At 44.2% G+C, this 12,107-nt stretch overlaps 2 protein-coding genes across 3 annotated transcripts; both read left to right on the top strand.

Moving 5' to 3' along the window:
- The first annotated feature begins 413 nt into the window (after positions 1 to 413).
- arhgap11a (Rho GTPase activating protein 11A) lies at positions 414 to 7,428 on the top strand. 2 transcript variants are annotated; one of them, XM_079286528.1, is made up of 12 exons: positions 414 to 875; positions 1,644 to 1,711; positions 1,818 to 1,914; positions 2,003 to 2,259; positions 2,376 to 2,539; positions 2,647 to 2,784; positions 2,975 to 3,049; positions 3,372 to 3,545; positions 3,652 to 3,781; positions 4,058 to 4,145; positions 4,933 to 5,047; positions 5,137 to 7,428. In XM_079286528.1, exons 1-12 carry the CDS (start codon positions 747 to 749, stop codon positions 6,618 to 6,620), a joined length of 2,919 nt encoding a protein of 972 aa, XP_079142654.1. In that variant the 5' UTR covers positions 414 to 746; the 3' UTR covers positions 6,621 to 7,428. The 2 variants fall into 2 exon arrangements, with proteins under 2 accessions (XP_079142654.1, XP_079142655.1); XM_079286529.1 differs by lacking the exon at positions 2,975 to 3,049.
- Positions 7,429 to 9,133: 1,705 nt separating this feature from the next.
- On the top strand, positions 9,134 to 10,980 carry grem1b (gremlin 1b). The gene is made up of 2 exons (XM_079286533.1): positions 9,134 to 9,235; positions 9,690 to 10,980. The coding sequence occupies exon 2, from the start codon at positions 9,691 to 9,693 to the stop codon at positions 10,237 to 10,239; it is 549 nt and encodes a 182-aa protein (XP_079142659.1). The 5' UTR covers positions 9,134 to 9,235; position 9,690; the 3' UTR covers positions 10,240 to 10,980.
- Positions 10,981 to 12,107: the final 1,127 nt, after the last annotated feature.

Genomic DNA, 12,107 nt, shown 5'->3' with positions numbered 1-12,107 from the left:
CAGGCTGAATATTGTTTTCAAAAGCATCATCAAATGATGTACACAGAGACAACATCCTGTTCCATAAATGCACAAAAACCAGCTACATCATCAAATATTGGCATTTGTCAGTTACAACCATGGATGTGGTTATGGGTATGATATGATCGTAATACGTGCAGTACAACTGTACACGTATGCATCTACCATTTAAAAGGTGCGACTGGTTTGAACTACAGAGTCAACCGGTTGTACTTCATCTGGCCATAAAGAGACCCGCCCCGCCTGATGAGGCTGCCCTGGGGTCTAAAACACGCGCCCCAGAGAATGTTGATTCGAACCGTTACCAGCCAATCACAGCACAGAGTGTCAGGAGCGCCACCGTTTGAATGCTCTGCGGAAACAGTGAGTCAGGCAGCCAACCGATCCGACGAGCGAACCATACATAGCACAATGCAGTTAGCTAGCTAACGAAATACATCTAGGGATTTCATACAAATGGCCGTTTGAGAGGAGGCAAACGTCAACTGTAAGTCGTGTGACAGCAATACGCTTTTTTCATTTTATTTTTCGTAGGCGGATTGTTTATATGACTTGCTAAAACCTCACTGGGTAACGTTAGTGAGCTAACTGCATTGCAACCGAAGCACGAAGCTAGCCACTAAATAGGTGCCCCATAATGTCACGTTAGTTAGTCCTGGCCAGAAGCGAGTGAACGAATTTGTTGCGAAGTTCTTCTGAAAGTGCAAGGTAGGAGGAGTGTAACAATGAAAGTCATGGAGAAGAATGTGATGCGTCTGGTGGCGGTGCAACACCTCCGCGCAGCGTACGGGATAAAGACAAAGAACTGGAACAAAAACAAAGCAGCCAGTTGTAAATCAACAGCCAGCCGTTCGGTAAGTTCAACAACAAAAAAACTCACGCCAATTTACTTGCGTTTCATTTGCAGTTATTCTGAAACATTTCGACATGACAATCCGTTGTGGCAGACCACGACTCAACAAGTTCACAACATCAGCCTCGGACATAGTATGATTTCTTTTTTTAAAGCAATTGAATCACATTACCATATTACTGAAAGCATCCCCCCACTGATGAGACCCGTTTGTCCACAGGCCGTTGTCGCCCATGTCAGTCAGTGCATTGTTTGGCTGATTATTCACACCATAAAGTTCGTAGAAAGCCGAGTCTGAACACCACATACTATGGCAATGTTTTCTTAAAAACCTCTATGGCAGATTGTTGTGGTGTGTTTTTGTTTTGTTGGCTTTTTGACAATACAAACTTGTAACTAAGGTAGGATAAATTACATCTAGAGGATATGCCATTCCGAATTGACTGGCAGGTAATGCAATAACTGTGAAGGCCCTGTTTTCTTTTGGTGCACTTTACTTGTTATTGGCTCACAGGAGTCACGAGGCCTGTTGCAAGATAAGAGACTTTGTGCATGAGCAGGGAATGTCCTGAGATGTGGTAACAGAAAATAAATGGCACAAACGTTAACTTGCAAAACAGTGCGTCCAAGATTGTGACATAGGTGATCGGTTTAATAGAGCGATTTATCAGCTGGTTGGCCTTTTTCCCTCATATGGTGTAGCCTTCCTGTTTATCATCTAACATGGATGAGTAATGTGTTATTTTGAATTGTTCCATTGTTCCCTCAGACAAAGGTTTTCGGGGTGTCCCTGGAGAGCTTACCATATTATAATATGGAATGTGGGAGCGTGCCGAGGTGAGTGAATGTGCAGGTTTCCTTTTTAGTTTGAGCCTACAGCTGGCAAGTTATTGCTTGTCCTGTCTAGTACATTTATACGAATGATGTTTCACTGCCCTCTTAGCTTCCTGGTCGACGCGTGCATGGTGCTGCTGGCACATGTCGACACAGAGGGCCTGTTCAGAAAATCTGGCTCTGTTGTTCGCCTGAAAGCACTCCGGGTGAGTGATCGCTGAAGTTGACCATGGATCCACTGAGGGACCTTGACCCCCGGAGAGAGGTTTTTCAGAGTGTGTTTTGTCTGTCCAGGCAAAACTGGATGCGGGCGAGGAATGCCTGTCTACCGCACTTCCCTGTGACGTGGCCGGTCTGGTGAAGCAGTTCTTCAGGGAGCTGCCGGAGCCTGTGCTGCCCACGGAGCTGCAGGAGGCCTTCCTGAAGGCCCAGCAGCTCCCCGTCGAGGAGGATAGGACCTCCGCCACCATGCTGCTGTCCTGTGTTCTACCCGATAGAAACCTAACCGTCCTGCATTACTTTTTTGACTTCCTACACAATGTGTCTAGAAGGTGCTAGAATATTTTTTACATCAAACATCCCCCCCCCCCCCCATTTAAATATCTTTTCATCAGTTTTTTTCATATACATTGTACTGCTTTGCTTCATTTTCTTTGCTTAATCACAGGAGTGCAGAGAACAAGATGGATAGCAGTAACTTGTCCGTAATCTTGGCTCCCAACATCCTTCACGCTGGAGACGGTACAGAGAAGATGAACGCCAACACCGAGAAGCGCCTCAAGCTGCAGGCGGCCATATTGCACAGCTTCATAGAGAACGCCCACAACTTTGGTAGGACGTGATGCATCTTACCTGCAGGTCACCTTTGTGTCACTCCAAAGCATTTCAGTGCTAAATATGTCGCTGTGTTTGTTTGTTTGTGTGTGTGTGTGTCACAGGTGTCTTACCACAGTTTCTTCTCGATAAAGTTCCAGCCATGATGGGCTGTGAAGCGGGGGGTCTGTCCCCAACTGATGGACTAGTGGAGCTGGACCTAAACTCTGGGATGAAGAAGAGACACAGACGCAGCTTCGGAGGTAAGACCGTAATCAAAAGTGCAGTTTGAAAAGATTTAATTCAAATGTCAGATTGGCCAGATGGATTCCAGTTGCACTGGTACAACCAGCCTGGAAATATCCAGAGACATTCAACAGACATGTTTAAGCATTTGAAGCAGGTTTAGTCAGTAAATACTGTTTATATGCTTGGATTTGTCTCACATTTCAGATATGGTCAATGGTGCCCTGAATAAGATAAAAACTAATAGAACGCCCACAAAACCCACCCAGTCAGACAGTCTTGGTAGGTACTGAGGTCAGACAAATTATTGTTGCCTGTCATGTAGCATGATGATACCGGAGAGATCCATCTTCTATGCACATAAAAACAATAAGCTTTCTGCAAACTGATTCAAATTTGCCTTGACGATGAACAATAAGTCATGTGAATAGTTGTTAATCATGCTTTGCTTCAGATGGCTTGTGTTTTCTTTGCCCGTCATTTGCACGGATCATCTTCCACAAATTTCAGTCACGACCTTCTGATTCTTTCAAGTGCCAAAATCAAATATGTCAAACTAATGCAACGCCTTTGAAGATTTGAATTCTCTTGTGATTTTTGCCAGTCTTTTCCTCCGCAACTCCTGTGATTGCAACACCGACCTCAAAACGAAAACTTCCCTTGGAATCCGGCCACTCTTTTGGGTTCTCAAACAAGAAACGTAGATCTGTCAAAAAGACCCTCGGGATAGAATTACTTCCCAACACTTTGTTCAGCGGGGCCTCCACTCCTGGATCAGGTATTGATCGATGATCGTTTGATCACATGGGACACCAATTATTCTGCTTCTCTCTGAAGCTTGTGGTTAAGCGTACATCTTCTTTCCCCTCCCTTTGTCTATCTAGCTTACAGTGCTTTGGGGGTCTTGGACTCTTCCCAAACTACCGTGTCGTCACCGGGGAAGTCTAGAAGGCAGTCGGCTGTTTCTGTGAGGAGGAAGAGCCGACGACTCGGCAGCAGACACGCTGTCAACAGGTACGCTCCAGTTCTCCTTCTCAGCACACACGTCATGTTATTTGTCTCTTAGGGATGACACAAGTTGCTGCCACATAGAAATTACACTCGTGTGTACTGAATAAAAAGGAGACAGCATGATGCTTTAAAATGCATTGTGCCACACAGCCATTTGTTTCCCAGTCATTTGTCTTTAAAAGATGAATGAGAGATACGAGTCAGTAAAGCGTTAACCTCAGAGCTACATGGCGTCTCTTGGGTTATACTGATGGTTGTTTGACTGTTTATCTCTTTCAGGGTGGAGTCTCCTAAAGTCGACAAAAAAGAAGCACCGCGCAAATCCCTGCGCTCCAGATTCAGCCTGGGGAAGAGCAGCAAGGAGGCTGTAAGTGTGGTTGCCCGAGAGACTTCACATTCCACGTATCTGCTTCACAGATAGACTGTGTGTGTGGGGGGGGGGGTAAATCAGTGCCATTCAGGCGTATACTGCAATTAACTATTAAAATCAAGTAACATTTGCGCATGGGCTTTTTTCTTTTAATGGGGTAAATTGTTGCACATTAAGCACTTTTGTTATCGTGTAACGTTCTAAGTTTACTTTCATCAGCTGACTCATTTAATCTGGTAATGCATGGTTTTAAAAAGAGTGTGGAATGTTTTGTAACATTGCTTAATAAATAGTTTTCCTACTTGTGTGGTACAAAGCTATAGCTTACGTCCAGTGATTTTACTATGTCAGGCACTCTGATGAAAGAATATTTATATACTATAAGAGTACCGTATATATATATATATATATATATATATATATATATATATATATATATATATATATATATATATATATATATATATATATATATATATATATATATATATATATATATATATATCTATTAAAGTTTTTGGGTGAACTGGTAAAGGTTTACGGTGCGTAGCTTTCTAATGTACTATAGTTACATGTTGTATTCTTGACATAATAAAAAGTTGATGACCAACAAATTCAATATCTGGTTTCTTCTGAGTGACTTCTGAAGAACTAACCACAACAATCATTCACAATTAATAAACTAATGGTACATTTTGGGTGACACCTGTGGGATTTTTAACCAAATAATCCACTAACGCCTCCTCCTCTTCTTTCATTTCTCATTTCATGCTGGTGATTAAAGGGATCTGGGTCCATTGGCTGGCGACTTGCCACTCAGGAGAGCACCACCAGCTTTCGTTCCACCAGCAAGACGGAGTTCAGTCCGTCCGATGTGCCTAGAAGAGCAGAACCCAAGAGTGAGTACCGAATGGGGGGGAATCGAATGTTCTGGTGTAATGTTACCCCCCCCCCCCCCCCTCTCACACTAACATCCCATGTTTTACAGGCGTCAAGTACATCAGCAGGTCTGAGGACAACTTGCTGACCCCCCGATGTGGCTCAGGTGCCCACCAGACCTTGTGGAGCGGGGAGACCCCCGTAGGAGCCCAGGCTTTCAGCGGAAGATCTTTCGCCGACACCCCCATGAACATGTGCTTAAAGAGCAACTACGTGTCTGAGCCGACCGTTGTCATGCCGAAGCCCCCGCCGGTGGCCGGCTTTCCCATAAAGCTGTGTTGTGCTTCCAGTGCCGAGAGCCTGGAGAGCGAGCGCTCCGTCGCTGAGGCCCGGAGCCGAACCGGTCCCACCCTTGTGAAGATAAAGAAGGCCTTCACAGAGTCGGGCAGCGACCTCCGGACCGTCGTACAAGATCCCTTCGGCTCCATGGAGACGAATACGGCAAAACCACCAGACGGCATCCTACTCCCTCCACCAGGGACTCCCCGAGGTCTGTCTGTGGACACAGAGGCCTCCAGCTCCTCAACTCAGCAGAGCCTCCTGGCTAACGAAGAGAACGTTACCTTTGGCCAGATTGAAATTGCCGCTTTATCGCCTTTGTATATTGACAGTGTACTCTTTGAGCCCGATGCGTACTATACCGATAAGCGCTCTCTCTATGCTGCTGCCGTCAGCAGCCACAACGGCTCCGTGGTGGCGGCCTGTGAAACGGAGGTGGAGCAGGTGAACTGCAGCAGGTTGATTGACGCTCTGGACATCCAGAGTCCTGCTCACTTCAAACTGGGCGTCTCCTGCGGGCTGCAGTCCACTCCATACAAGCTGGGCCTGGACCTCAGAGATGAGTTTGGTACACCTCCAAAGTTTGGCCCTGTGGTCCGTGCGGTACACGGAGAAAATGGATCTTCCCCGGAGAGTGGCACCAAAGTCCAAAACCAGCAGCCCCTCTCGCCGCGCAGCCTGGAGAGCGAGAAGCGCCGGGTGGCAGACCACATTCATCACTTCAACAAGCTCACCCTCCATTCTCCCAGAGGCCCCGCGGCCAAACACTTCAGATCGCCGCTCAAGTTCCAGCGCACCCCCGTGCGCCAGACTGTCCACAGGATGAACTCCCTCCTGGGAGAGAGCAGGAGACCCTCGAGAAACGCGGAGCTCGCCGTCAGCCAGAGCGGTCCGGTGGTGAAGGCGGTGAGCCTGGAGAGCGGCCTCTCCCCTCACCCACAGCTTCGGCCTTACCAGGGAGAGGCGCAGCCGGGACCGTCCCACCGCGGTTGTCCCATAAAGAAACCCCCTCCAGTCCCACCCAAGAAGCCAAGCACCTTGGCCCGTAAACCACGGGTCACCCCTCTGGCCGACATGACCAACAGGGTCCAGCCAAAGACCAAAGTGGACGGTTCTGTCGCTGATCCCTCAGGAGCTCAGAAGCCCCTCTTGCAGCAGGTAGTAGAGAAGGACATGAGCCATTACAGAGGTTCACCTCGAAACCCCCTCAACCAGGTACAGCTGATGTCTGCCACCAAGCCTGTAGATTTATAGTTTCAAATCTTTTTTCTTTTTACACGTTTCCTCCTCACTATGCAGGTGTCTGTCTGGTCGGACTGCTTGACATTAAACATTCCATCCTATATATTATCCATTTTGTCAGGGCGTTTAATTTATTTTTCTAGCTACGGTAGGTGCTGTTTGTGTTGCGTTAGGGCCTTAATGGGAGATTTTCATATGGAGTTAAATATCGACAGGATTATGGTGCCTGGTGTTCAGACTAGCGTGCCAGATTATGTGAAATGTGATCGATGGAATGACTGGAAATGTTATGGATCAAGTCTTTTGCTTTTTATTTATGCATTTTATATCTAATCCTTTAGTTCGATGTCCTTGAAAAAAAATTGTTTACTGAAAAGTTTAAGCTGTTTCTTAATTACATAATATTTTCTTACCGGCTGTGGTCATGAACGGAGAGAAGAAAAAAATGCACCTTTTTTGTTGTTCTTTATTCGAGAGAGAAAAAAAGCCGAGCAGTATTGATTACATAGTCTGTCCATCGCAGTCCATGCATTTCAGCACCAGTAACATGCTTTGCTATGTGAACTGCTTCAGACAAATAAACTCAAACGGAATAATATATAAGTTCTCTGTTCAGTGGAATTATTCTTGCATAAATGGTACTTGTTGGAGCCACAAGGGGGAGCAGTACAACCACTGACATGTTCATATTGTAACCAACACAGACTGATCCGTTGCAACCATGACCTGACATAACAGTATGTATTTGAACACATTTGCTTCTGGTGGTTTATTTGAAAAGATATCATGTGCCTTGTTGACAATCCATCAAATAAATGTTCTCGGTGTAAAGTCGGGTACCTTTTCTTTCTCCTGTAAAGACTGAAGAGTAGACGGTGAAGGTCAGAATTCCGTAACATTTATTCTCACAGCCCATTGGGAGGCTCTCATATTGAGCACGTGCAGAAGGATGGCTAGGACTCTGACTCTTTAAATATCAGCTTTAAACGCGTCACCGGAGAAGCTTATTATTCATATCTCGGGCGGTAACGTGTAGTCTCGTGACTCCACCGTCACGCGCGTTACTTACGCAGACTGCGTTTGGGCCGCGACCACGTGTTCAGCAGATGACTATTTCACCTTTCATAAAACAACATCAAATGTATCAGAACCGTGTACAGAAAATCCAGTAACAGACAATTCGCTAATTATGTTTAAAGATGCGGGCACTTTGAACGTTAGTCCTATAATATTCTGAGATGTTTGAACAGTGTGGGTGCTGGAGTTTATTTTCCAGACTACCATTAAGGCTAAAACGTGACTTTGTATAGTTAACTCATTTTATTTCTGTTTTAAGCAGCAGTTAAGTCATTACTTTTGAGTAGCCAGGGTGGAAAAAGTCCTTTATGCTGATGATCGTCCTACCTCAGCAGGACACCTGATTATCTTTTAGATACATTTAGTTCAAAGGGACTAATGGGTCACGAACGTTTTGGAAATGCCTTCAATGCCCCAAAATAAATGAATCGACCACTTTTTAACATTTGTGACGTCTAACCTGTGGCGAATTCGAGCCAGCATTAACTAACGGATCACCATAAAGGATATAACAGAGGTATATTTCACAACCTGGCAACCCAGCAGCTGCTCTTGATAATTGCTTTATAAAGCATTCGTTAAATATTCAACAACTAACTAATTATATTCGTCTTCTTTAATCATTTTTCACCACCACAGGGCTAATAAAAAGCATGCACTTCGATGATTACTGCAAACTCGTTTGCATATATTCATTTTAATTTGGGCATGCGTAAATACATTGTGGAAACCTACATTAAGTAACTAAAATGCTATGGCTTTCTAATAGTGCCATAGGCTGCTGTATTCCCAATCCGCTGTATCCAAGCAGATGTTTAATTTATCGGGCAAAAAAAGCCGATCTTTTGTTTTTTCAAAACCTGGATACCAGATCTGGTATCCAGCAATGAGTTCACGGCGACATCACAATGCTCTCTATGTTGAGGATTCACAGGTGTGTTGAAATGTGATAGTCAACCTTTCTAATTGATTTCTCTTTAGATTGCATGCATGTTCATCATTTACGACAAGGACCGTAAACTCCTCCTTTCAGTTTTGTGGTATATTGCTTAATACCACCAAGTTCCTTTTGATAAAAAGACATCACCAGTTTTACTTTTTCCATGTGCGCATAAACTTTAGGCCTGTCAGTTCTCCGCTCGTCTCGCCCCCTCCTCCCCCTCCTCCCCCTGCTCCCCTTGCTTGCCTGTCCTTGCTGTTCCTCGGTTGTCTGTTTTCTTGAAGTGGGTTCAGGGATGTGTTGAGGGGGCGGATAGTTTTGATTTTCTCTACATCGCGCTTAGCCAATAATGTTGAGGGAACTGTTGTGCACATCTCAGCTGGCAGACATTTAAAAGGGAGACAGTCCGGCGCTGGAGCAATTTGTATTACCCCCCCCCCCTCCCCCCCCCCCCAGCCCCTGTCTATGTCTATGGAGCGGTTAGTCTCCCACCCATCCACAGCCCCACCAGTGTACAGTCGACAGCAGTAGGTGCCTATCACGTCGGAAGGTGCCGCAGAGGACTGTCGGGATCAGATCAACGCACGTACAGCAGTGGGGCTTCAAACAGGTGAGTGAATTTGGACTGTTAGTGACCATAACATCCTCACACATCGTCTTCCACTTACATTTGATCTTTATTTGGTCTATGGCTTGTGCAACTTACCAAGTGCACGCTTGTTGTCCACTGGTATGGACGTATTAATACGTGAATGCTTTATTAACTAATACCGTTTGTGTGCTTTTGCTTTGGCTAAATCTGGTGTTGTTCCTTTGCACAACAGAGAGCCTTATAATGTTTAGGAACAGAAGATCTATTGTATTTCTCACTCTAATGTTTAGACTGATGTAATTCAAATATACAGCTACTTCAGTGTCGTCTTGCATGCGTTTAAAAAAACAACGAAAAAAAGCAAGTTGTATCGCTGCGTTTTTACGCAGCGTAAAAAGCTTTGACAGCTGTGCGTAACGCGCCCCGAGGTGAAACGGTATTGATGATGAATTATTTTCTTCCTCTCCCCAAGGATGGCTGTCTCAACGCGTGTCTTCTGCAGTATGGTTTTCATCATGGGGTTGCTCTCCTCTCCCGTGGATTCCAAAAGAAACCGAGGTTCACAAGGCGCCATTCCTCATCCTGACAAAAACAACCCAAACGAATCGGAGCAGCAACCGCAGACTCCCCAGGCGGGCTCCGGGTCCCGGCAGAGACAGGGCTCCTCCTCACCGGCCGACGAGGTTCTGGAGTCCAGCCAGGAAGCTTTACATGTGACAGAGCGCCAGTATTTGAAACGGGACTGGTGCAAGACGCAGCCCCTCAAGCAGACCATCCACGAGGAGGGCTGCGTCAGCCGCACCATCATCAACCGCTTTTGTTACGGACAGTGCAACTCCTTCTACATCCCCAGGCACATCCGCAGGGAGGAGGGTGCCTTCCAGTCTTGTTCGTTTTGCAAGCCGAAGCGTTTTACCACCATGACTTTTACTTTGAACTGCCCCGACCAGCAGCCACCCACCAAGAAGAAGCGCATCCAGCGCGTCAAACAGTGCCGCTGCATATCCATAGACCTGGACTAAAGAAATGTGTTGTGTGTGTTTTTTTCTTATTCATCGTGGACAGAATTGTCACACAGCCAAGGACACGTGCCTGTCTCCATCTAGAAGGAATCGTCCACGAAGGTTTCTCACATGTAGGCTGCAATGACTCTCTTCTTGCACAACGTGTGAACAAATATGGACCTGCAATTTATAAACATGACGATGAACTGCAACGAACATTTTACTCCTCACCAGTTAGCCACGTTTGAAAACAAGCATCACTGCACGGGAACGCTGACTTGGAATGGGCACGTTTTTACGCACGGCTTCCTTACCCCGAGAGGACTGCTTAAACAACAGTTTATTTAATACATCAAGACGCTTATTGTGACAGGAAAACATTCCTGTCACACTTTTGTATTTTTGTGTGCATATATGATTGTTTAACTGGATGCTTCCACTGTGTGGACTGTGATGGATAAGTGGCGATATTTGTAAATGGAAAATGTGATTTTTATTTAGATGTTTCAAGAATCTTTCATGGTTAATTGATTTCTATGAATTTCGATTTTTTTTGTAAGTTGGTACACAGTTGTGGAGACACGAGTTTTTTGTTGGTTAAAACGGACAATGTACAGCGATTAAACAGTTGTAAAATGTACAGCCATCTCTGATGTAACTGGTTTGTTTATCCCTTAGATTAAATTATCCCTGAAAACGTCAAATAAACGGATGTAGAAATATTGTGCATATCATCTGTGACTGTACACCTGATGAAGATGTGTGAAACAAAATGTTTTATTATGTCCTCATCTGCTGATCCCCTCCCGCCAGCTTCTTGAGGATACGTTCGCACTCAGATCTTGGAATAAATGTCATAAAAGTAATCAGTTTTATGAGAAAAGATGCAGTTACCTGCTCCAATTATCCCTTGAAATAATCTCAATAAACTTAATATTTTGTTACTTGGCCCGCAAATCTAACGGAAGACTGAATGGGGCACGTGGTGTTCTAATGCAAATGATTAGGGATTGTCTGGCTAAATTCGAAGCCAATGTTTGATTAATTGTTTTTTAAAATTTTAATAAGCTTTGTTCTTCAGCCATCCATATTAAAGATCACCCTGATAATATATATTCTAAAACGATGATCAGGATTATCTTGGTGTTTGAATACAAGTTGGAATGAGCTGGTCACAGCTGAGAACAGTGATCATTTTTCATCAGGAAGATGTGGTGACTTATTGATCATATCTCACCATGCAATGCATTAAAAAAAAAAAGTTTTTTAAATGACTGCAAAAGTGTAAAACCAGATCCTACATTTTCAGTGACCGGCACCGAATGACTGTTGGTATATTAGAGCTACAACAAATAGGCTAAAACACTGAAATGTTCATCTCATTCTTCAAACTAAATTCTTTAAGTTAACGACTAATCACAATATTTTACAAGTCTTCCAAGAACAAGAGGCTCGATAGTATGACTTAATTCTGACGCAGTTAGGCTGATTTATGAGTAATCAAATCCTCTTTGGTGACTCAGGTTTCTTACAGAAATATAACATTTACTTCACAGTTAGCCCGAACTAGTTGACTTTACTAGAAAACCGCGTGGAAACCAGTTGCCTCAAACCATTTAAGTTTTTACAAATGGAGGAACTAAACAGATCTAGTTGTGTTAACATAGAACCTTAATGAATGCAGTAGACAAATTTAAGTCCACATTAGTAATCTTTACTAAAAATCATTAGTTCACTTGAATTATTTCTTTTCAGTGTAAGTTTAATGAAATAACTATTTTAAGTTCAACATACATAAGCATACATAGACAAATCACTAATATAACATTATTTATTGCTACTTAAGACCATTAGTTTATTTAAGTAATGTCTTTACTTTTAATTAA

Source organism: Melanostigma gelatinosum, assembly GCF_949748355.1.
Source record: "Melanostigma gelatinosum genome assembly, chromosome: 16".
NCBI lineage: Eukaryota > Metazoa > Chordata > Actinopteri > Perciformes > Zoarcidae > Melanostigma > Melanostigma gelatinosum.
Note: the sequence above shows the minus strand (reverse complement) of the source record. Positions and strands in the feature narration are given on the sequence as shown.